The sequence below is a fragment of the Eretmochelys imbricata genome, chromosome 2, assembly GCF_965152235.1.
Source record: "Eretmochelys imbricata isolate rEreImb1 chromosome 2, rEreImb1.hap1, whole genome shotgun sequence".
NCBI classification, from domain to species: Eukaryota; Metazoa; Chordata; order Testudines; family Cheloniidae; genus Eretmochelys; species Eretmochelys imbricata.
Window position 1 is genome coordinate 18435900 of NC_135573.1, and position 26991 is coordinate 18462890.

Here is a 26991-nt window from a genome sequence, read left to right on the forward strand (position 1 = left end):
AGGTCAGGCTTGATAAAGCCCTGGCTGGGATGATTTAGTTTGGGATTGGTCCTGCTTTGAGCAGGGGGTTGGACTAGATGACCTCCTGAGGTCCCTTCCAACCCTGAGATTCTATGATTCTATGTACTGTATTTGCTTTTTTGTCTCTGCTGCTGCCTGATCGCGTACTTTCGGTCCAAAACGATAATGTGGTTGACCGGTGAGTTGGTAACTTTGGTATTCATAACTCTGAGGTTCTTCTGTATGCAATTTCATTTTCTTTGTGTAGAAATTCTGTGCTTTCTTCTTGACTTTGATCATTAGGTATAACTTCAGTAAATTCACTTTCTGTGGAATTAATTTAACTGAAGTTTTGGTGTCAGGGGATCAAATGATATGAATGAAACACTTTTAATGTCACACTTAAGGATCTTCAGAAATAGGGTTATAGTAGGAAGAGTTGATAATAATAGGGTCTCTTATACAAAGAAGGTACTAGAAGTGCAACTGCTCAAGACTTGGAGATTCTAGTGATTATGAAGCCAGGTTTGATGTTGACGATTCGGATATTCTGACTTCAGTTTTTTCTTCCTCCACTTACTGGCAGAATTGAGTAAATGGACTGTTTCTTAGAATAATATAACAATCCTTACACAATCAATATTTGTTTTGTGAATAAGTGCTAATTCATGATGGCTTTTAAAAATAATGTGTTACTTCCAAAGCAAGATGCTGCACTTTTTTTGCCCTTTCCTTGTACTGCCTTCCAACAAAATAGTTGAGGGACAATGTTGTGAAGTATTTTTTTCTTGTTTCAGAGACAAAATAAATGCGCTGAAGTAGTGACTATAATCTGATTTGCTTTTTCTTGCCAGTGGATAGATGCTATCAATGACAGTTTTTCAGACATATGGTATGCAGGAGGTCAGAATAGATTATATTAATGGTCTTTTCTGGCCTTAAAATTTATGAGTCTATGAATGAAAAATACTCATTAAAATATACTTAAGTTTATATGGAAAATATTGGGAAAGCTGCAAATGTTTGTTTTATATGATATCCTCTACCTGCATGTTTCTGTTCTTTTATTCTCCATTTTAAAAAGTCTAAGTAATTTATATCCCCTTAGGTAATGATTTGGGTCCACCCTCAACTAAGACTGCAAACAAGTTTGAGGGAATGTCTCAGCAGTCAAGGTAAGATTTATGTATTTGCATATAGTAATGTTGTGCATGATGTGGCCAATTTATAAACTGTGGAAAATCAGCTGTTAATTTTCTGAATATTCCAACTATACAATGCATTCTTGCTCTCGGGCTCTGCCAAACCTCTTGAATCAGTTTGAAGCAGCCACAAAGAACTGAAGCTCTGGATGGTACAGACAAAATTATGGCAGCAGATGCTGCTGCTGTTTTCTCTCATCAAAATACCATTGGAACTAGAGAAAGTTGCACTAGGCTGTGATCCAGGAATTTTATTCTCATGTCTTCTGCTGACGCTAAATAATTCTGTGTACTTCACCACCCTCATTCCTGAACTAGGTCACGTGCCCCTACCATACACTAACACAAGGTTACATAAGTTCACTCTTGGCATAGCTTGGACTAGAACCTGGTTCCCTAATATGACAGATATAAGTCTCATCCATTTAACCACACATTTCTCAGTCTGACTGATCTGTGCATTTGTAATATAAGCTACTCTTGCATATAAAACCCACTGGTTCGATGCATTATGCATTGATGCAAAAAATAACACTCTACTAGGTGGAACATAAAAAGATCCTAGAATCTAGAAGATTAGGGTTGGAAGAGACCTCAGGAAGTCATCTAGTCCAACCCCCTGCTCGAAGCAGGACCAATTCCCAGTTAAATCATCCCAGCCAGGGCTTTGTCAAGCCTGACCTTAAAAACCTCTAAGGAAGGAGATTCTATCACCTCCCTAGGTAACGCATTCCAGTGTTTCACCACCCTCATAGTGAAAAAGTTTTTCCTAATATCCAATCTAAACCTCCCCCACTGCAACTTGAGACCATTACTCCTCGTTCTGTCATCTGCCACCACTGAGAACAGCCTAGCTCCATCCTCTTTGGAACCCCCTTTTAGGTAGTTGAAAGCAGCTATGAAATCCCCCTCACTCTTCTCTTCTGCAGACTAAATAAGCTCAGTTCCCTCAGCCTCTCCTCATAAGCCATGTGCCCTAGCCCCCTAATTATTTCCATTGCCGTTCACTGACTCTCTCCAATTTGTCCACATCCTTTCTGCAGTGGGGAGCCCAAAACTGGACACAAAATACTGCAGATGTGGCCTCACCAGTGCTGAATAGAGGGGAATAATCACTTCCCTTGATCTGCTGGCAATGCTCCTACTAATGCAGGCCAATTTGCTGTTAGCCTTCTTGGCAACAATGGCACACTGTTGACTCATATCCAGCTTCTCGTCCAGTGTAACCCCTAGATCCTTTTCTGCAGAACTGCTGCCTAGCCATTCAGTTCCTAGTCTGTAGCGGTGCATGGGATTCTTCCATCCTAAGTGCAGGACTCGGCACTTGTCCTTGTTGAACCTCATCAGATTTCTTTTGGCCCAATCCTCTAATTTGTCTAGGTCACTCTGGACACTATCCCTACCCTCCAGCATATCTACCTCTCCCCCCAGCTTAGTGTCATTTGCAAACTTGCTGAGCGTGCAATCCATCCCATCATCCAAATCATTAATGAAGATGTTGAACAAAAGCGGCCGCAGGACCGACCTGGGGGGCACTCCACTTGATACCGGCTCCCAGCTAGACATCAAGCCGTTGATCACTACCCATTGAGCCTGACGATCTAGCCAGCTTTCTATCCACCTTATAGTCCATTCATCCAATCTTCTTTAACTTGCTGGCAAGAATACTGTGGGATACTGCATCAAAAGCTTTGCTAAAGTCAAGGTATATCACATCCATCACGTTCCCCATATCCACAGAGCCAGTTATCTCATCATAGAAGGCAATCAGCATAACTTGCCCTGCGTGAATCCATGTTGACTGTTCCTGGTCACCTTCCTGTCCTCCAAGTGCTTCAAAATGGATTTCTTGAAGACCTGCTCCATGATTTTTCTGAGGACAGAGATGAGGCTGACTGGTCTGTAGTTCCCCAGATCCTCCTCCTTCCCTTTTTTAAAGATGGGCACTAGATTTGCCTTTTTCCAATCTTCCAGGACCAACCCCAATCACCACGAGTTTTCAAAGATAATGGTCAGTGGCTCTGCAATTACGTCAGCCAACTCCCTCAGCACTCTAGGATGCATTAGATCTGGCCCCATGGACTTGTGCATGTCAAGCTTTTCTAAATAGTCCTTAACCTGTTCTTTCTCCACAAAGGACTGCTCACTTCCTCCCCACACTGTGCCGCCTAGTGCGGCCTTCAACTACTGCCAGCCAGTGGACTTTCTCTTTTAGCTCAAGTGATAGAGGACTGAGTTTTGGTTGCAAAACCCCGAGTTCAAACTCAGATGACCACTTGTTTTTTGAAGGTGGTTGTGTGAGGATTGTTACAGTTGCATGTCATATTTTTTTTTCATTTTTCTTTAAAAAAAAATAAAAATAAAAAAAACCTCGAAAACTACATCTAAAAATCTTTATTCATGTTACAAAATCAAACACTCACAGGTTAACAAATGCCAGCATTGAGGCTGCCTATGCATCAGAGGATTGATTGAATTCTGCTTATTGAAAAATATTCTGACAAGATTCTTACTGAACTGATCATCTGCCCTCATTGTTTTACATTAATCTTTACTGAGGTGTTACTGAATTTTTGCACCTTGATTTTTATTTTTAGGCAGATTTTTTTATAACTTCGGTTGGCTTGCTTTTTTCTTTGTGTTCTTTGCCTCCCAGGCAGTTGGAAATAACTAAACATTCCTGAAGTAGTAGTTAAACTCATGGTGGTGCAGAACAGCCACTAGAGAGTGTGGCTTTTTTTCCCCACCTTGCTGCCATTGTCCTTAAGTGCCATAACACTTAAGAGCTTGTGGAGTTCCACGAGTCTCATGTTAAAGAGCTGAGACCCAAAAGTGAGAAGCTTGTCAAAATGATAGCTTCAGAAAAGCAGAATAACAGGTCAGAAATTTTCCCTTTTCTTGGCAGTGTTTGGCTGGTCCCAGGCCAAATAGTAGTTTGGTTAGGAATATACTGAGTTAATGAGGCAAATGCTTTTAAATAAGGTCAGTAGCCTGAACTAACAAGGTCAGCCAGTGGGTCAGCTGGGAAGTGGAACCCTTCCAGTTTTAACAGTATCTGCTCACTCACATACAGTAGTTAAATCCCCTAATCTGATAATATATTTGTTCAGTGGTTTTTGTCTATTAAAATGTAAGACTCGTACTCTCATTTTGTGGAGTGTTCCATAAGGTGACCATTCATATTCAAAACCATAATAATCTCTTAAATGCACCTTCATCATCATCTTACAGTGTATATTTTGGACAGTTTTACACCACACAAGGAGATTATGTTCCTGTATCTCTTTGCAACATGCTTTTATCCTTGAATTATGCTCCTGAATAAGTCTAATGCTTATAACATCTGTGCATGATCTAAAAAAAAGGTTCATAGTGAGATCTTATCAGAACATTGTTTTTGTTGTCTTTCTTGTGTTTGTATGTTAGACATGCATGACATGTTAAGCGCAAAATACTACTCTTTTTATATGTACTATACCACTCGTATTTACCAGTTTAAAGCATGTAACCCCTTGAAAGTGGAAATTTTATACTTAGGGAAGCATTGATGTAATTCTGTGGTTGTACAGAAAGTGGTGTACCCTTAGAAAAAAATGAAAATTACAATAATTATTTAATAAACGACAGTGTTTAAACACACTGCAGCCCTTGCTATAAAAAAAAAAAATCCATGAAAGTGATCTCGCTCATTTGAATGATTCAAATCTGCTATTCACTGGCAGTTTATCATGTCAGATGGCACTTCACATAGGGTGTCAAGTAAAGGGAAAGTGTAGAGGAGAGGAGAACAAAGTATTAGTGGAGGAAGAGTAGAGGGGCAAAGAAAATGATTTATTAAAAAATTGCTTAATTCACTTTGCACTTCCCTGGGCAACATTTACTAGAAGATCAAAGCTTTGCTTCATTCGCTCATTATTTTAATATGGAGTAAAATCGGTAGGACTCATATGGAGCTCTACCTTATTGAAGTCAATGGACCTATGAAAACTTTCACGAGCTGAGGATCTGTCTGATGGAGAGCAGTCTGTCTTCCCTTGGTATGTTGGCACATGGTTGTGAAATCTCTTTTATTATCTACGAAGCATACACAAAATGCAATTTTCAGAGTCTCATAATTTAACCAAATCAAAACCAGTTTTCACCAGAATACTCAGACATTTATCAAGAAGAGTTATCTCTTAATCCCCAAATTGTTTCTGTGCAAAATGGGTTCAAGAAAAGTTCATAAGACATTTTTATCGGTGTGTGTGTATTTTTTCATATTCCTTGTGTACACATGACTCAAATTTTGTTGTTCAGACTTTCAAAAAGTTTCACCCTTGAACCAAGACCATGCTTGAAAAACTTGAGCCTAATTGTTGAAGATTTTGAAAAGATATCCACAACTGAAAAAACAGGTGGAATGTTTTGACAAACTTACCTATAACAGATAGTATACACATGGGGTGAACTGTGAAGCACACAAAGAAAAAGATAGACTATCTTAGGCCATAATTGCATGCTTTTGGAATGTATTACCTATGTACTTAATATGGTTATTTTAATGTGTTAATTTAAGTTCTTGACTTGTCCTTTTATTGCTTCTTCTTTAAACAAAATCTGTCAGTTGAATTGCTCTCTCAATTTAAGCAGTTTTCTAAATATAAATGTATGCACACATTGTTATCTATGGAACAGATGTGCCATGCAGCATGAACAATGCGTAGGCTTTGCACAGCTTTTTCCTTTATTTGAATAATCCAAGCCCACTTCCAACACTGCTTTGAGTTTCAGGACTGTGTCATGGACAACACTGTGTGTCCTGGCTATGCATAAACTCTTACTATAATTTTTTTTCTGAAAAGTGGGTGGGTGGTACTAGAAATGGGACACAGTTAGCTCATTGTTCAGAAGTTTAAGTACTGATAGTTCATATCTATTGATTAGCACGGGGACCGCAAAGACTGCACTTGGCCCAAGAGTTCTTCCTAAACTACCTCAAAAAGGTAAGACCTTTTAAAAAGATATATACATAGTTGAATTTTGGTGCATCTGTGTGTGTGTTAAACAAGTGATGATAAATCATAAGGGTCTTCAGAAATTTGGTGTTTTGAGCAAAAAACATTTATTTCTGGGACAACACAAATCTGGAAATTCTGGCAAAATCTATAGGGATTTTTCAGCAAGGATTTTGTAAAAAGACTAAACATATTTTTAGTACAAAAGCTGAAATCCTGCAGAACCTGGAGGAAAATCAGTAAGAATCTGTGTATTTTTATTGTCCTCCTTCATTACTGGTTTATTCCAAGATCATAAGCTCCTTGCAGAAGAACCACATATTCACATGTATTTGTACAGTACTTAGCACAATGGACCAATGACACTGATTGGAGTCTGTTGTTATTACTGCAATATAAATGTTAAATAATACAAATCTAGGGGGGGAAATTTTCAAAATTGTCTAAGTGACTTGGGATTCCAAATCCCATTTACAAAAGTTACTTGAAAATCAATGGTTTCAGAGTAACAGCCGTGTTAGTTTGTATTCGCAAAAAGAAAAGGAGTACTTGTGGCACCTTAGAGACTAACCAATTTATTTGAGCATGAGCTTTCGTGAGCTACAGCTCACTTCATCGGATGCTCAAATAAATTGGTTAGTCTCTAAGGTGCCACAAGTACTCCTTTTCTTTTTTTGAAAATCAATGGAACTAAGGTCACTTCTGAAAATGTGCTTCAGGCTCCTGAGTCGCTTAGGTTCTTTTTGAAAAAATCCCCCTATTCTAATTGTTCAGGGCCAAGAAGAGAGGTTAAAAGTCTTCCCTTTTTGTTTTGTCAGAGTTCAGTGAGATAACAATTACATAAGTCTTTCATACTATAGGGTATACTACAGGATTACCGGATATTATGGGGTGAGTCTCAGTCTTTCCTGTTGAAGCTGTTTGACTTCGTATAAATAATTAAGTATTCACTGAAGCAGGGACTGGACTGGAACCCAGCTGTTGCCCTTCTAGGTCAGTCCTCTAACCACTGAGCTATAGCGTCATTCTCTCTCTAAGCCAATGGCTATTCAAGTATTTTATACCAAGTGGAATAGCTTGAACAGGTTAGATAGAGAGACCCAACCCAGAATAGCTTATAGCCTAATGGTTAAGGCACTCCCCTGAGAGGGGTGATACCTGGGTTCAAGTTCTTGCTCCAGAGTGGGAATTCAATCCTTGGTCACCCACGTCACACGTGAGTGCCCTAACCACAGGGCTAAAGGTTATAACACCAACAGCACCTCCTCAATTTTGTGAATGGCGCCTAAATCCCCTTGTGACTCTAGCTAACAATATCAAAAAAGACTATTTTGACATTTGCTTGTTTTGTTTTGTTTTGACCAAAACAGTTGGCTAAAATCAACTCGAATTCACAGAATGTTTTGCTGGACCTGAATTTACATTTTTCAGCAAAAGAAGTTTTGTCTGAAAAATTTCACCTAGTGTATGCATGAGAACAGGGCCGTCCCTACCTGTACGCAGCTGTGTAGGGCACCAGAAAATTTGGTGCAGCCCTTCCTCTTCCCGCCCCTACTCTGCCCCAGCCCCGCCCCCACTCCACCCCTTCCCCAAAGCCACCACTCTGTTCCGCCCCCAGCCCCGCCCCCACTCCCCTGAGGACTGCTACAGGGGCAGGCCTGCACTCCCTGATGGTGGGAAGTGCAGCGACCCAGCCACACTGCCGGTGAGTGCTGGGGGGCAGTTCCCCCTGCCCCCCAAACCAGCCCTCCTCCTTCCCCCGCAGAGGCCTGGGGTCAGCCTCTCCCCGCCCGGCGGCCCGGCTCCCACCCTGCGGGGGGCCTGCATAGGGCGCCAGAATAGCTAGGGACAGCCCTGCATGAGAACATGCAAATACATTATAACCAATATGAAGTTTTGGTAAGAAACTTGCAAATATAAATGGTTTGAAACCAACCAAGAAAACATTGTATGCTGTGCATATATACAAAAGGGGAAAATCTATACCTTAACATGTAAGGTAAGATTTCCTATTGCTAAAACACAAAGGTTTAAGTGAGTGCTTGAAAATGAGAGATCATAACAATTAATCTTTGTAATATACAGGATAATGCATTACTTTCACACTATGGTTTATGGACTACCACTGGTCCTAGGAGCTTTCCTGTACCATAGTCTGTAAAGTGGAACATGTTGAGAAACAGAGTAGAAGATTGGGAGGAAAAGGTGGTCAATGGAAGCCTCTTTCTCTGAGTGATGTGCCAGAATTAATTGAAGAACTGGAGAAAACAGAGAAGTATACATACACCCCTTCACACATGCACACACACATGTGAGCACACACAGTGAGGGTAAGCATATAAAATATAGCACAGTTTTACATATGCCAGTGTGTGTGTGTCAGTGGATATTACAACTGTATTGTTCCAAAGTATGAGAACCAGAGAATGAATCTGGCCATTCTGCAAGATAAGAGAAATGCAAAGCATTAGTGGCAAAAACTAAATACAAATTTTAAAAATTCAGTTGTTTACAGGTAAGAAAATTAATTCAGTTCAGCAGTTTCCTTTTAAGGTGTCATTGAGATGACAGGTGTCACTACAAAATAAGTCAATATTCACTTGGTATAAAATTAGGTTAGAGCTGACTGTCATTGTGGGCTGAAATTACTTTGGGGCCATATACAGAACTCTCAAACCATAGCAAGTGGTTGTTCCAGCCTTTATGAGGGGTGTGTTACCTAGCAACAAATCTGATATTCTGTTTTATTTGAAGCGCTCATTTTGGAGGACTAATTAAAATGTATTTAATATCAGGAGTGCAGTTAAAATAAACTGCTTGGCCTGATTTTCAGCCTGAACTTGATTCATTTGTGCTTTATTTGCATATGTGTTACGACATGTTTGTAGAAGTCATTCTTCTGTACATGTATGGCTAAATCGTCTCTCACTTGTAGTAATGTGTGCACAATTCTCATCTAAAAATCAGGATCATCGTATATAATGATGTGAATGTGTTTTTGTAGTAGGTTATATTATAAATAGTGTATATGTGTGATATTATTTTGTGGTAAGTTTAAATGTGTGGACCTATCATTCTTGACAGTGTTGCTTGACCTAAAAGCAAATGTTGAACGCAGTATGAAATTATCCCTTTTTCTGAGTCAAAATGATGTGGTACTTTCATCAAGGCACTTACTCTCTCAGTATCAGGCTTCATACATATATACCTGTAAAATATAGCTAAGTACACTCATGCCAGTCAAGTTTTGCTTGGCACACTTAATGGACGAGTCTAAGGAAGAAAGAGCAGTGAAACTAAGAAAATGTAAAAATAAATGTTGATTGAAAGGACCTGCGTATTTTCCAGCTCTTGTAGATAAACTACAAGGCAATATCGTTTTTTAAAATTTCAGTCCTTTCTTTTACATCACAAATATAATATTGCTTATTAATTTCAACTGTTGGGAAATAGTGTTTTATTTAAAATGTGTGAAAGGTAACTCAGAGTATGTCTGACATCTTCAGTTATTGAAGATAACTGCTAGGTCTTGAGCTTTTTAGTTTCTTTTATTGTTGATATCTGTACTTGGAGTTAGCCTGAAATAGAAATTCTCTTTCTGTATTTTGTATGATGTAAATAAATCTTTCTAGAAGAAAAGAAGTTGTCTTGCATACTTCAGATTCTCCTTAAATGTAATATGGGGAAATGAGACTGTCTGTCTGTCCGTGAAATACATGTGAAAATATCCTGATTTTGCTTTCTGTTTTAGTGGCACTAAGAAAAATAGAAACCAGTCATCATCTTTCAATAGATAGATCTAATCAACACCTGGAAATCTTTCAGAAGTCTTCACAGTCTGTCGATCTGCCACAGAAACCACAACCTGGAGACTTGCCCCCAAAGCCTCAGCCTGTGGAACTCACCCAGAAACCTCCAATTGGAGAACTACCCCCAAAACCAGGAGAATTACCCCCAAAACCTCAGCTTGGAGATTTGCCACCAAAACCACAACTTGGAGACTTACCACCAAAGCCACAAATGAAGGACCTGCCTCCAAAACCTCAGCTAGGAGAGGTATTGGTTAAAACTCAAGCTGGAGAATCATCACCAAAGCCTCAGCCCTCAGAGGCAAATCAGAAATCTCACTCCATAGATCTTTCTCCAAATGTACACTCTAGAGATACCGTCCAAAAGCAAGTATCTGAAGATTCTAATGATGTGACACATACTCTGCCAGAGACCCCAGTGCCGCTTCCCAGGAAAATAAATATGGTGGGTAGTTCTATTATTCCAACGTGCTGAAAGCCTCATGGCAAGCTTTGAAGTTCTCCTAAAGCTAAATTTGCAAAAAGACTGCACTTGAGTTATGTGCACAAAACAGGCAACAACTCACAAATTTGAGCACAGATGTATGCTTTTGAACGGTTTCAACAGATAATGTTTCTGATGGTAAAGCCTTTTGCATGCCAAAAGGAGTATAAAAACATTAAAATGTTCTTATTATTTCTACATGTCAGGCCTGGGAGCAAGGCACTCCATTTAAATTCACCAGAGCATTTTTGGCAGTGTTAAGGGTGCAAATTATGTTTCTGCAATAAGTGGTGACTTTCTGTGCGTTAAGGAGTTAAAAACATTTTTAAAGCTTTCTGTCTTTAATTCTTTGCTCTCTGTTTCCTACATATAAAATAACTGGGACATATATTTGATTTTGAACATATTTAGAAAAGGGTTTAATAGGTTTTATTTTAAACTTCCTTTTTAATAATTGTTACAAAACTTAAAATGTCAACCACAAAAAATCAACTTTCACAATGTAATAGTTCAAATATTTAGCACCTATATGCTTAACAAAGGTGCATAAGTATCATTGTATTTACAAAAGGGCCCATAGAAGCACAGAGGGAAATTTTGACTTGCCAAAGGTCGTGGAGCAAGTCAGTGGCAAAGGTGGGAACAGAACTGGAACCCAATCTGGAGTTCTCACCACTACACTTTAATGTAATTCACATCTAACAAACTTAGGTATAATAGGAACAGTTTATCTTCATCTAATTTACATAGCCCTGGTCTACACTGGGGTTGGGGGTGAATAACATAGCTGAAGTCGACATACTTAGATGGACTTACCGTGGTATCTTCACCACGGTGTCCATCTAAGTATATTGACTTCAGCTGTGTTATTCACAATTACAGGGGTCGACGGGAGAGCGCTCGGGGATCAATTTATCGCATCTAGACTAGTCGCGATAAATCGATCCCCGCTGGATCGATTGCTGCCTGGTGATCCAGCGGGTAGTGTAGACATACCCTAAGACACTTATTCAGACTGCACACTAGTTATTCTTGTAGAGTGGCCTTTATTGTTTATCTCACAATCCAAGTAGATAAAGAAAAGGTGTTAAACATACTTTTATAAGGTTTTCGTCCTATGAACTACCCAAAAAATAATAGAGGAAGTGTTTTTTATTCAGCAAGCAGGGTATGCAAAGGGTTGAGGTAGAAGGATACACAGCTTCCTCTCCTTTGCTGAATGAAGGGGGAGAACTCCTCCTCCTCTACTGGGCTTAGGAGAGCATACTCTTTCTCTTCAGCTCACTACTCCTACCTGACTGGTGAGGCAAGGACTCACCAGTCAGGGTAATCTGAAGTGAGAGCAACAGAAGTTTTTGTCTTTTGAACTTCCTTGCTTTCCTGCCAGTAGGTGGGACATCAGAAGGACCACAAGAGATCTCCCAGCCAAGAGTTGCATATTCATTTACTTTAAAGGGAGGGGGAAAACTCAGTACTGCAAGCTCCCTCTTCCCTCTATGAGGAAAGAGACAAATAATGCATTAATCTTTTGATTAATAGCTTCTAAAATACAGAAAATCACACTGGATATTTCCAAGTGTTCTGAGGATGAACTGCTGGGCCTTCCATTTATATTTGTTTTTACATCAGTATAGACTCACTGTTCTGGCTTAATCTAAATTATATTTATGGAAATGGTGAGGGAGCACCAGAAATGTGTGTCTGTGCAGCTCCAGATTCTGTGCATGCATGCTCACACTCATGTTTGGTTGGCAATGGAGCTACTTAATACGTGAACCCCTCAAATACATTTCTCATCTGGTTCCCTTGCTGTGTTCTGTCACCACAAGATGATGGAATGCTGCATCACCACAGAACATCAACACCTTTAAGGACAGCCACCAATATTAGTGGGAATTTAACCACCTGCTATGCAGGCAAAAGTCTTTGTTTCTTAACAGTTTGAGGGAATTGGGTATTTCAGAAGCATATAGTAGGTATGAAAAGTACCACTAATATTTAAGGAATTAAATGGGATTTGAAGAGAAATAAAATTTGGTCTCAGTGTCATTAAAACTACACCTAGTACTAACAGTCACATTTTTCCTTGGCTATAAACATCATTGTTTTCAACAGAGAGAAAATTACCCTATTAGAAGCTGTTCCTTTAGAAGTGTAAATGAGAGCACAAATTGGAGGGGTCATGTCAGTTAATTAGCAAGGCAGCAACTATCGTGAGCACCACAACCTCTTCCTGAATATTTTGATATATGGTCATTTTAGGATAGATTTGGGTGCACAAAGAGAGAAAATGATTGTTAATTGCATTTGCTGCAAAAATTACATGTCTTGAAAATACTTATTTCTTTACACATCACAACCTCAAACTGTGCTCTTAATGTACATTCCTTTAAAATCCAGCCCTTAGTCCTTTCCAGAGATATATACCACTTCAGGCTATGAGTTAAAGTGGGCAGATTATTAATGAGTTGAAGTGGGCAGATTATTAAAATGTCACCCATGTATTAATAATAAAGCACTGACTACCTGGAGGAATGTCAGTCACTTTCCCTCACATCTTTATATCTTGAGACAGATATGGAAATCTACCTTTCTATAGAAATTCACTTGAACTAGAAAAATTAATACAGTCTAGTTGGTGGAAAAAGCCCATTCCCCTGCATCATTTCATGATTGATTTCATTATTCCTGGTATATAAATATCACTAGCAGCTGGGTGCCTACTCTCAACATTAATGGTGACTGTCAACCTCTCCTGATAGTTTGCTCTCTTGCCTAACTGGTTTGAAGTTTGTAAAGGTTTTCTTAATATTTAATGTGATTTTTAGTACATCATATTAAATCCAGTTTTGACTAATGGATCCCTTCCCTGTTATACAATATTCCTTTATATATTTGCAAACAGGTGCCATCTCCACCTCAATCTTATTTTTTTTAGAGTCTCACATTGTCTTATTGACTAAGCTTGCATGGTTTGCTTACCATCCTTCTTAGTTGTTGCTTCTGAAACTTTTATCATTTGCCTTCCTTTAGTCTTTGAGTGTTTGAAATGTGATATACAATAACAGATCATATACTTGCAAGGTAGTAAAGTTTGGAAACTGTTTACACAGTTCCCAGAAAAACAGGCTGCATCTAGAGAGGGGCAGTGTTTGGATATGAATTGACAGTCTAGCGCAGAATCAGACCTACTGATTGTGTTTGGGTTCAGAATAATTAACACAAGCCATTCTCATGAGAGAGCAGCCTAAAATAGTGCCACTCATCTTAGAGTAGATCTTCATGTGGAATTTCAGCCATTGAGTCAAAATTTCATGAAAATATTGTCTTGCTAGATTTAGTCTGTGTCTATTCCAGAACCAAAGAATAGGTTCATTTTGGTTTTGCACTGGACCTGGAACCAAAACTTTAGTAGAGGTATAGATACTGGGGTTTGAATTCAGTAAGTTCCTTAGTTCCCCTATCTTTCTGAATTTCATCGGCGATTGGATTTTAATTTGGTTTTGGCCAGTTCTTAATTCTAATACACATTAAAGGGATAGTGTATATAGACTAAGACCATGTCAGAACCATTGTTAAAACTATTTTCTAGTCTAAGTATGTATAGGTGGGGCCTAAATCATTTAATTAGGAAGTAGTTAGATGTCAGGCTTTCTAACATTGTATTTTTGAATACAGACTATATAATCTAGATATAGTTGTTTAAAAACCTTGATGAAACAAGGCACATTGGCATGATGAGCTGGGGAGCAGGCAGGGGAGATGGGGAGGGCAGGGTTCCCCCTGCAATCAGAGATACAAACTGCTGGTAAAATGCACTGGATTTGTAGAATAAATCATAGCCAAAACTCCAAATTTAAATTCTATATATTTATCCCCTTTCTCAGCTCTTTCAGCTAAAATTGTATTTACTTTTTAGGGGAAAAACAAAGTTAGGAGAGTGAAGACCATTTATGACTGTCAAGCAGACAATGATGATGAGCTTACATTTGTTGAAGGAGAAGTAATTATAGTAACTGGTGAAGAGGACCAAGAGTGGTGGGTATGTATCTCTCCTTTTATGAAAATTCTGTATAATTGACACTTTATTGGGCATTACTCTCATCTGAGTAGCAGCTAGCTTACTCATAGTTTCTATATGCTACACCTTATTTGACCTACTTAAAGCTCTTGAACATCAGACCAATCATACTTCATTGAGAAATTCAATTATTTTATGCTTCATAGGGACTTAAATGCAGACTCCCATTCTTAATGGTGTTAGCAACTACTAGGGACAGCAGCAAAAACTGACCCCATTTCATAGGTTTTCAGACGATTGAACTTACTGAGAGACCTTATATGCTCTTTGATTCTTGAACTGCTGCTATTCCAAGTTTATTTGATTCCTTCCTTTACCCTAGACTAGAGGAAACTAACTGGACAGTGACAACATACCATATATTGTACATAATTTGCATTACTGTTTGCATCTTTTGTCAAAAAATTATGCAACAGCATTTATGTAAACTTGCATCCAGTATTTAAATTGAAGGAGAATGGGTGTGTACAGGCAAGGAATTTACCTGCTTTTGTGGGGAGACAGTTTTCCCTGGATATTGCTAAAACTATCCCTGCCACCTCAGAGATACTTCTGAAATGCAATATTTTGTTGCCTTTGGAATGTACCAGCTTTCCACTAAATAAGGTAGTTTCAGATTTCCCCTCCCCTACAAATTATTCCATTTAAACAGTGTGTGTACCTTTGTTGATACATGATAAAATATGACAGGTTTCAGAGTAACAGCCGTGTTAGTCTGTATTCGCAAAAAGAAAAGGAGTACTTGTGGCACCTTAGAGACTAACCAATTTATTTCGTGAGCTACAGCTCACTTCATCGGATGCGCTCACGAAAGCTTATGCTCAAATAAATTGGTTAGTCTCTAAGGTACCACAAGGACTCCTTTTCTTTATGATAAAATATGGTTCTTGTCTGAATTCACCAGCAACATTAAGCTAGTTAACAACAGTTGCTGTGAATATGATTGTTGTAATTAATCCCATGCACTGTTGGTTTCCCCTCCTAAATTACATGCAGTTGATCAGTTTTGTCCTTACTCTGCAGTTTACTCGTCTTACCCTCTGTCTTCCTCCTGGATCCCACTCCACTGCTTCTGTGTTCCTGGACCTGATCCAATTTTCAATCTGTTGGTAACCTCACAGTTTCTCAAACCTAGCCTTAGGCCCAATCCTTCCTTCATCCTCTGCTAGCTTCCTCCCAAGCCCTAGTGAATCCTGCTTCCCCAGGCCTCAGCTGTAAGGAAGGAAAGTGAGACAAATTTTACCAATAAAAATGTAATTCCTACTGCTGCACTGTTCCAGCAGGTGTTAGTGCACCAGTCCAGCTGCAGTGCTGTCCATAATGTCTGGGGTCTGTGCCAGATACAATGTTTCTTCTCTCTGATTACCACATTCAGGATTTCCTGTCAGAATTCAGACTCAGTACAAAATATTAAAGGACTGGTGCCCAGATGAAAGATGCTAAAACATTTTACTTTTTTTAGTTTCTCTTCCTCACAATGAGGAGGAAACAGTGGGGAAGGAAAACAGAGGTTCTCTTACAGTGCTAATGCAGGTAACTGCACTGCTACATATGGCTGTTCTCCCAATCTGTGTATAATTACACACAGTCAAAATAAATATCAGTAAACGGCTGTGAAATCTCAGAAAATGGTCTGCTGGATGTCCACATAATCCTGAAATTTCAGATCTTGAAAATGGAATTTATCGAACTTGTCCATTATATTGTCTATCTGTCTGGACACACAGTTATCATCAGGCCAATAGATGTGCCTCATTCATTTGTATTGACAATGAATCACTGATAAATGGATAGATGTGTTGTATGTCTGTGAATGTCAGTAGTAACCATTCCATTCACATTGAGAAAGAAGAGGTCTTATATGTTATCAATATGTCATGGGCCATCCATCCTGCAGATTTCTAATGCATTAATCACTTATGTGTCTTTGAGTCAAAGCCAAACTGACAGTTTAATGGCTCTTTTGTCTTCATGATTCCAACATCTAGTATTCACTTATAATATCTGTGGAAACATTTCTTTTATCTCCTTTAATTTATTTATATTTGTTCATACATTCTTTTTCAAAAATGAAATTACATTTCATACGCATTATTTAAAGGTGAAGACTGACAAAAGGAAATTTGGAGTTAAGGTTCATTCTCTTTCATCAATTTATTTAGCTTTGGGATTCTAGGAAGTTCAAAACAATGGATAGTGCTAAAATAATGCCTAATTTTCAGAAATGTGTACCTAAGATTTTGTTTGCAAAAGATCCAGCTGCATGCACAATTGCAATTTCCCAGTGTGACACTTGCATCTATGTATGTCAATGCATCTTTTACAAACAAAAATACCTATTTTTGTCAAAAACCATTGAACAGTGTCTTTTTTTTTAATTGAGCCCTATATATTCTGCAGTCCATATGTAGGTATGACAAGGTAAACCAAGAAGAAATTGACACATCATAGAAGTTAGATACTGAAAAGACTTATTATATCATCTATTCCATCTCCCTAATAGTTCAGGACTGTGCCTTAGGCAATTCAAATCTCTAGCGAGATACTCTACCTAATTTGTATAATGACATGGGAGCACTAATTTTTTCTGAATTTATTATGGCTTTTCTGGACCATTCAGTTTGTAAACTTGATAACTCTTGGTTTTGCCTATCTTCAGAGTGCAGAAATGGCTCGCAGGAACTCAGATGATGTGGCAATGGTGTTATTACAGCAGCACTCAGAGGCCACAATTAGAATCAGGGTCCCATTCTCTGCTGCTCCACACAGGACATGGGTGGGTCCTGTAGATGTCAGGTACAAAAGACAGAAAGTACACTGATCGTTTATTGAGTTTATGGTGTGGTAACTACAATTTGAGGCTGGGAAGGTTACACTGAGGCCTGCTCATTACCTGACTGCTTACTCAGTTACCCTCCCTCTCCCCTCCCCCCCCCCACACACACACATACACCCAGGTCCCCAGAACAGCTGAAAAACTCCAGAATTGTGGACCTCATCAGGGCTCCCAAGGCTGTGAATGACTCACCACCTTGTACTGCTGGGAAAGAGAAGGCTTTTGCTGGGGCTATGTGCCCCCAAAGTCTTAGCACCATTGGGGAGAGGTAGCCTCTGCTTGTCACCTTGCCCCATCTTCTGATGCTGCTGGCAGTGGTTGCTGAGTCTCTCCTTCATGAAGGATGCTGGGACCTTCTTAAAAGGTTATTCCCCTGGGAAATTCCATGAAGGGCTGGATCACCTGGTGCTTCTGGGATTGGGGGATGAGGGCTGTTGGGCCATTTGCTTCAAAGTCTTGACTCCATAGGGGGTAGCAATGGGCTCACCAATGGGCTCACCTATTCCCCCTCTCCATTTTGATAACCTATAGAGCAGTGAGAGGCACATTACAATACTGAAAACAGTGAACCAGAAGGTAAATCTTCAACGTAGAAGAATTAAGAGCTAGAAGAGGACTGACTGTACAATAAATCAAGGCATGCTGTTCCGATACTGTTAACTAGAGTTCGGCAAACTATGTGTAGTGGACAAATTATTTAGCTTTTCTCCCGTTTGTGAAATGTCCACACACAAGATAATGATTGATTCATTATTTGAAACTGCTTGGATCTCTCTTTATGAATGTATATTATGCTGTGGATTGCTTGCAAACTGTTTCCTGTACAAATTTGATGTGTGGGGCATGGTTGGTCCCCTCATTTGCAAGTTATTGAGATTTGTTGGATCTATCCTTTTGTAAACATGAGTGACAGACATCATTGGTGCTCTATTTTGCTTGGGGGGCGGGCACCCTTCATCACCTGCTCCTTTTTCATGTTTGGTATGTAATGCTTTGCTTGGATTTCTTCTACCCACATCTATAGAATTATTCCAGGTAACTTCCCATTTTTAGCAAACTTGTAGGTTTCTCTTTTGCTCTTTTCATCCACAGGCGGCTTCCTAGGGTAGGAAAGTCCCAAGATTCCTTATTCTGGAGTGAGTTTGTAGCAGTTCTCTTACAAGATACAGTTTGATAAATATAGTTTAATCTGACAGCCAAGAGAACCTCTCCTCTCTGTGTTTAGTTCAGTGGAATATGTGACACTTCCAGATCTACCATTACAACCGTGATCCTTTCATTCCAGTTCATTTAACTTGTCCCCCTATTTATCCCAGTTACAGCAATGTTTGGTGTTGGTTACTGATCTCTTTACAAATCCAAATATTGTTGTAACCAAGGTAGACAGAGGACTATATTAATCCAAATAAAACAAAATAAAACTCCAATGTCTATGTTTGACAGTGGGAGATATTGAAGAATAAGGATGTGTCTACACTAAGAAATTAGGTCGAATTTATAGAAGTCGATTTTTTAGAAAGTGATTTTATACAGTTGATCGTGTGTGTCCCCACACTAATGCACTAAGCGCATTAAGTTGGCGGAGTGCGTCCATAGTACCGAGGCTGGCGTCGACTTCCAGAGCGTTGCACTGTGGGTAGCTATCCCACAGTTCCCGCAGACTCCGCTGCCCATTGGAATTCTGGGTTAAGCTCCCAATGCCTGATGGGGCAAAAACATTGTCGTGGGTGGTTTTGGGTACATGTCGTCAGTCGCCCCTCCCTCCGTGAAAGCAACGGTAGACAATCGTTTCGCACCTATTTTCCATGCGGGCACCATACTGCTTTCAGCAGACAGTGCAGTTGGACTGCTAACCATCATAGTCATCCACCGCTTCCGCTGCCACTCTGCTCTCCTGATGCTATGAATCCACCTCGCAGGTCCTCTATATTACCATCATCATCCACCACTCTTCTCTCCTACCCTCCTGGTGGTCTCGCAGGGCTGCTTCCACTGCAACTCTGCTCGGCTGCTCTTGTCTCGCCATACCACGGCAAGCATGCAGCCTGCTCAGCTGTTGTGTCCTGGCAGCAGATGGTGCAGTAGGTATGCAAAACTGCTTATCCAACCACCACTTCTCCTGCAACTCTGCTCTCCTGCAGACGCCATACCACGGCAAGTATGGAGCCCGCTCAGACTTCTCTCAAAGCACAGGCCCCGGCAGTTTGGCCATCCTGGTGGCAATGGAGCAGGCTCTTGCCATGGAACGCTGAATTCTGGGCCCATGAAACAAGCACAGACTGGTGGGACCGCACAGTGTTGCAGGTCTGGGATGATTCCCAGTGGCTGCGAAACTTTCGCATGCGTAAGGGCACTTTCATGGAACTTTGTGACTTGCTTTTCCCTGCCCTGAAGCACCAGAATACCAAGATGAGAGCAGCCCTCACAGTTCACAGGCGAGTGGCAATAGCTCTCTGGAAGCTTGCAACGCCAGACAGCTACAGGTCAGTCGGGAATCAATTTGGAGTGGGCAAATCTACTGTGGGGGCTGCTGTGATCCAAGTAGCCAGTGCAATCACTGAGCTGCTGCTATCAAGGGTAGTGACTCTGGGAAATGTGCAGGTCATAGTGGATGGCTTTGCTGCAATGGGATTCCCTAACTGTGGTGGGGCGATAGACGGAATGCATATCCCTATCTTGGGACCGGACCACCAAGGCAGCCAGTACATAAACCGAAAGGGGTACTTTTCAATGGTGCTGCAAGCAGTGGTGGATCACAAGGGACATTTCACCAACATCAACGTGGCATGGCCAGGAAAGGTACATGATGCTCGCATCTTCAGGAACTCTGGTCTGTATGAACAGCTGCAGCAAGGGACTTACTTTCCAGACCAGAAAATAACCATTGGGGATGTTGAAATGCCTATAGTTATCCTTGGGGACCCAGCCTACTCCTTAATGCCATGGCTCATGAAGCCATTCACAGGCATCCTGGACAGTAGTCAGGAGCTGTTCAACTATAGGCTGAGCAAGTGCAGAATGGTGGTAGAATGTGCATTTGGACGTTTAAAAGCACACTGGCGCAGTTTACTGACTCGGTTAGACCTCAGCAAAACCAATATTCCCATTGTTATTACTGCTTGCTGTGTGCTCCAAAATATCTGTGAGACTAAGGGGGAGACGTTTATGGTGGGGTGGGAAGTTGAGGCAAATCGCCTGGCCACTGATTACGTGCAGCCAGACACCAGGGCAGTTAGAAGAGCACAGCAGGGCACGCTGCGCATCAGAGAAGCTTTGAAAACCAGCATTCTTGGGTGTCTGGGTGAGGAGGCTATGGAACTTGGGGAGGGCAGTTGGTTACACCGGAGCTGCAGTGGCGGTCTGTGCCTTTCCTGCACCTCAACCATACGCCGGAGCATATCAGTTTGATCCTCCAGAAGTCTCAGCATTGCATCCTTTCATCATGCTGCCGCCACCTTTCCTCTTGATCCCGCCACCTCTCCTGTTGCTCCAGCCATCTATCCTCTTGCACATTCCTCCTGTCCTCACGTTCATTTTTTGCTTTCCTGGACTCTGCTATTGTCTACCTCCACGCATTCTGCTGGACTCTTTCAGTTTGGGTGGACTGCATGAGCTCAGAGAACATTTAATCGCGAGTGCGTTTTTTTTTCACCTTCTTATCTGTGCTAGCCTCTGGGACGGAGATGCTAGTCACAGTGTTGAAACATTTGCAGCTGCAGGAGGAAAAAAAGGGAGATTAAAATTGAAAAAGACACATTGGCCATTTAAAAGGAGGGGCTGATGTTTTCGGGTTAATGTGCAGCACTAACCCAACTAACCCCCCGACACACACCCAATTCTCTGGGATGATCACTTCACCCCTCCCCCCACCACGTGGCTAACAGTGGGGATGATTTATTTTCAGTCACAGGCAAACAGCCCAGCAGGAACGGCCACCTCTGATGTCTCCTTAATAAAATTCCCCTATTTCAACCAGGTGACCATGAACGAGATCACTCTCCTGAGGATAACACAGAGAGATAAAGAACGGATGTTGCTTGAATGCCAGCAAACACTGGGACCACACGCTGTAATGTTTTCTTATACAGTGATTCCAGACTATGTGCTACTGGCCTGCCGTGGTAAAGTGTCCTACCATGGAGGATGCAATAAGGCTGCCCTCCTCAGAAACCTTTTGCAAAGGCTTTGGGAGTAACTCCAGGACAGCTTCAATGAGATGTCCTTGGAGGATTTCCACCCCATCCCCAGACATGTTAACAGACTTTTCCAGTAGCTGTACTGGCCACGAATGCATCCCAAGTTTTCAGGGCAAATTAATCATTAAACACGCTTGCTTTTAAACGGTGTATTATATTTACAAAGGTACGCTCACCAGAGGTGCCTTCTCCGCCTTCAAGGTCCGGGAGCTCGGGTTGGGAGGGTATTGGCTCCAGGGTGATAAACAGTTCCTGGTTGTCAGGGAGAACAGTTTCTCCACTTTCCTGGTGTGCGCTATCTTCAACCTTCCCCTCCTCATCATCTTCCTCGTCCCCAAAATCCTCATCCCTGTTGCATGAGAGTCCATTGATGGAGTCCATGCACAGGGCTGGGGTAGTTGTAGGGGCACCCTTTAGAATTGCCTGCAGTTCATCATAGAAGCAGCATGTCTGGGGCTCTGACCCCGAGCAGGCGTTCGCCTCTTGGGTTTTTTGATAGGCTTGCCTGAGCTCCTTAAGTTTCATGCAGCAATGCTGCGGGTCCCTGTGATAGCCTCTGTCCTTCATGCCCATGGAGATTTTTTCAAATATTTTGGCATTTCGTCTTTTCGAACGGATTCATCTCCCCATACAGCAATCAGATCCAGTACCTCCCGTTCGGTCCATGCTGGAGCTCTTTTGTGATTCTGGCACTCCATGATTATCTCTGCTGATGAGCTCTGCATGGTCACACCACGGTGGCCAAACAGGAAATTAAATTCAAAAGTTTGCTGGGCTTTTCCTGTGTACCTGGCCAGTGCATCCGAGTTGAGAGCGCTGTCCAGAGTGGTCACAACAGAGCAGTGTGGGATTGCTCCTGGAGGCCAATACTGTCGAATTGCGTCCACGCTAACCCAAATTTGACCCGGCGATGTCTATTTCAGCGCTAATCCCCTCGTTGGGGAGGAGTACAGAAATTGATTTTAAGAGCCCATTAAGTTGACAAAAATGGCTTTGTTGTGTGGACGGGTGTAGGGTTAAATTGATCTAACGCTGCTAAATTCGACCTAAACTCATAACGTAGACCAGGGCTAACATACATCAAAATGTAGCTTCCTTGGCAAGGGTTTAGATGGCATGCTGTGAAATGTCCAAGAACCATCACCAGGCTTGTATTGTTATGTATGAGGAACAGTGTTTTGTTATATGGAGTAAGCGAGAAACCCACAATGTTTTTCTCCTTTGTTGCAGATTGGCCATGTCGAAGGACAGCCAGAGAGGAAAGGAGTCTTCCCGGTGTCCTTTGTGCACATTTTGTCAGATTAATAAAATTCAAAACTTGAGCATTGCACATCCTTCATGCAAGACAGGCTTTTTAGCAAAAGCTAACGGCTGCTGCCTCTCTGTAATCCTGTGCACAATTGTGTATATATAGCTGCTGTTACAAAATAAGAATTCATTTACGGTTCACCTCATGAGGTGAATTATATGTATTGTAAATATACTGTGTTATTCTGCCTTTGCCAGTATTATGGTAGCCTTGGAACCTGGCATGCCTTACTGGGTTTGCTGAAGCCATCCTTGGCATCTAGCACTTACATCTCTGTCTATGCTGTTAAAAATGTGTATCAACTGCCAGCTTTCCAAACATAGGTTTCCATCAACCATGTAACTTTGTAGAAATGACTGTTCCTAATAACTCAGTATTCTCAATTATATAATTAGCAGAGTTAAGATTCTGTTTTCAAAGTAAATGGTTTTGGCCCACTTAAAGACCAATCTACAATTAAGTGTACACAGTTTACAGCTAAGAAACCCACTTTGGTATTTATTAAAGAAAGTGTTCAGTTAAACGTAAGTTTGAAAGCAAAAGGAATATTCACTGACTTTACAGAAAATCAGTAGCATTTTATGGTGTGCATACAGCATTTCATGTTTATATTATGTGGACCTATGCCAAACTCTGATTGCAGTTTCCCTGTGATATTACCTCACTTTAAGACAGTTACAAATTACTTCCATCTGAAAATTTATTTTGATAAAAATTAGTCATACTGTCTTTCCTTATACATATGTGAAATTTGCTGAAGGTTTTTCACTGAATTTTTAGTAACCAAGGACTTTTAGAAAATATTACACTGTTTACATTATGCATGCATTTAAAATAGTGGTTCTCAACCTGTTTATCATTGTGAGCCACATATCTGGCCCACAATGTGTTACCTGGGCCGCAGGTTGTGAACCAGAGTGCCCCCCAGACCCAATGCCCAGCGCCTCCCGCCCAGAAACCCCTCCACAGAGTGGGGCCAAGAGTGGAGCCCTGGGCAGGTGGCAGGGACCCCAGACCCTGCTGTGCAGAGCAAGGGAGTGTGCGGCCGTGTGACTGGGCAGACGGGGAACAGCCCAGATCCCGGACCCCATGGGGTTGGCCTGTAGCCCTGGACCTTGTGAGTTGGGCAGCAGCCCCGGACCCTGGAGTCTGCAGGGCCGGGTGGCAGCTCCGGATCCAGGACTCTGCGTGGCCGGCCGGCAGCCACTGATCCCGGATTCCATGGGGCTGGCTGCAGCCCCGGACCCCGTGGGGTCGGCCTGCAGCCCTGGATCCCAGACTGTACGGGGCCGAGTAGCAGCCCGGACTCCACCACACTGGGCGGCCAGGCAGGATGACCCGGGGGGCCTTTAGCACACAGCTGGGCCGCAGCTGTGTGCTAATTAGGCTGCCTGTGGGTTGAGAACCCCTGATTTAGAATCTTACTTGAAACCTGTCTTTGTACAGGAATAGTACTGTAGTCACATAGCTAAGCTGGAACAAAAGAACATTTTAATTTGATAACTATTCAGATTGAAATGTGAGCTTGCAACAGTATTTATTTATAGCTAATTGGCTCTCTTTAAAAATCACTTATTTAAAAAAAATGTCTTCCACTTTGCTGAAGGTTATAATTAACCAGTGTAAAATTTCCTCAATGTTATTGTCTGGATAAATGTAAACTATTACAGTATAAAAAATTGTTTAGAAAATCAGAGTGAAAGGTTGACCTTTCATGCAGTTTGTCAGGCTATTAATTATAGAAACTAATCACTAGTATCAAGTTGTATATTAACTGTCTTCATTAAACTATCTTTGTATTTCATAGTCTTAACTCCAAGCACCAGCCAAAAAACACATTACCACAAGTCAAACACATCCTTCCAAGACTTATTAGAAATTAATTTTATGGTAGCTTCAGAGTTGTTATAAAATGGCATTAGTGGAAAACACATTCCTTGCAGTTAATTCACTTAGTCTCCTTTTTTTCTAATCAAAACATTTAGCGTACTATTAAAAACATTCATTTACTTCAGATTTTCTATATCATTTTTAATTTTGGAACAGAATGAAATTGTTATTTTCTGTGATCAGATAACTGTATTGATCAGGTTCTGTGATTTTCTTATGTAGGACTGGTATTATATTGCTTAAAATGTTACTTTGGCAACAGTACATATTACTAATATTTTACAGCAGACAGTCTTGGCTACATAGGAAGATTTTTCATTTCATAAAACCACAACTCAAAAAAACCTTCTGAAAGTTTTCATTTTTAGTGCAGTTTTACAAGGCTATAGTCAGTGAATATTTAATTCTATTTATATGGTTATGAAAACTTAAATATCAAATAAACCTTGCATGAAAAAATATTCCAAAATATTTATCAACTGTTACTGGAAAGTGGCTTTTAAACTATTGCTTTATCAGTGTCATGACAAATATGTATTCAAAAACAAATACACCAGTGAGTGAGCCTGCTCACATCTAATCCACAGTGTTATTAGTTTCAGTCTTATACTGTTCTTTATTGGAAGGCAGTCAGGACCTGAGTTTATTTAGCATTCCATTTTATCCATTAATATAATGTTTTAAGTTGCATTAAAGAAAGAAAAACTATTCACTTTTGTGGTCAAGTGTATTTTTAAGTGATCTCAAAATAATCTGGTAAAAGCTAACCACATAAAGAAAACATGTAAAATGTTGTAGAAGCAAATGTCTATTCTTTTGTACACTCTTTGCAGTAGTATACATAGGCATTGTTAAAATGAGATTAGTTCCATCAGGAACAAGAGTTCTGTTTGTTCTGGCTTATTGTGGGTCATAGGAAATTTAAAAATACATTGTATGTTATATTGCTTGAGTTTAAGTACAATATTATATTTAAACTCAGTGAGCCACTATCTGCAATTTTGTACATGAAATAGTATTTGGAAAGTTTAGATCTTTATAGACAAATAGCTAATAATTAGGGTTTTTTTTCCCCTGGGATGGGGATGTTCTGCAAATGATGTCTTATTTTACTGTTGAACAGCAATTGCTATTTATTTTTTTATTACATAATACATCAACATGTTGTATAGAAATCAGATTTGGTAATGCCAGTAGTTAAAATTTTGACTTCTCATTTGAATGTTAAGATCAAACATCAGTACACTTGTCTATTCACATGTATGTAAATGTGACAGTTTTTGAGTACTGTATGTGTTAATTTCTACTTTTTTAATATTTAAAATTGCTTTGAAATAAATGTATTCAGTTGATCCCAGACATCTGAACAAGGCCCTTTTGTCAGTTGGAATCTCCTGTAGGAGGAAAGTCTACATCTCACGTAGGTGGCTTTTGAGAGAGAACTCATTTTAAGCTATTGAGTAGAGAGCTGAATTATCAATATAAGTATACTTTAAGTTGATAATTCATGTATATGTGTAACCCATTTGTTAAATATGAATGCACTTAGTAGCGAAAAGTTTTAGGATAAAACTATGTGTTAGTATCAAAATACACTCATTCTTTCATGGGTGGGATTAAGCGTCTCTGGTGGCCCCATCAGCTTCTGCAGAATAAAGTTTTAATATTTAAAAACATGACTAGCCCTCCTGATTGTGAAGAAAACATTCAAAATGTGCTTAACAGAGTGCCATCTTTCTGTGTCTGCAGATAGACCAAAAATTCACAGCTCTTTGAGAGATATTGGGTCATATTGATATGTGGAGCCTAGCAGTCATTTAAATTATTTTTAATGATTTCACAGGGTGTTGCTAGGATTCAAAGGGAAGTAAGTGGTTATGAATCCACAGTAAAGGTGACTTGCAAAGGGGAAAAAAATCACTTATCTTCCATCTGTACAAAAGAATGGATTTTTTTTCTGCCCCTTTTTTTCGCCCAACCTCAGATATCAAATTGCTATTTTGTTGTTAGGTAAATTGGGATGAGGCTGTATGGTAATTCCTGTGCCCCAATTATCCTAATAGCGGCCAGTAACTCATTACTTCAGAGAAAGATACAAGAACCTCTGCAGCAAGTAATTATGGGATAACCTGTCCATAGGAAAAAATTCCCTTCTAACTCTCAATAATGAGAGAGGCTACACCTGGC

General features: G+C 40.4%; 1 protein-coding gene across 3 annotated transcripts in view; it reads left to right on the plus strand.

The window, feature by feature from the left end:
• ASAP1 (ArfGAP with SH3 domain, ankyrin repeat and PH domain 1) overlaps positions 1-26480 on the plus strand; it is a 333180-nt gene extending 306700 nt beyond the window's left edge. For all 3 annotated transcript variants that reach the window (XM_077809790.1, XM_077809791.1, XM_077809792.1), the window contains 5 exons: positions 1109-1175; positions 6129-6187; positions 9951-10453; positions 14412-14534; positions 22836-26480. In XM_077809790.1, coding sequence (XP_077665916.1) covers positions 1109-1175; positions 6129-6187; positions 9951-10453; positions 14412-14534; positions 22836-22910 — 827 coding nt within the window. In that variant the 3' untranslated portion in view covers positions 22911-26480. The remainder of the gene's footprint in view (positions 1-1108; positions 1176-6128; positions 6188-9950; positions 10454-14411; positions 14535-22835) is intronic.
• Positions 26481-26991: the final 511 nt, after the last annotated feature.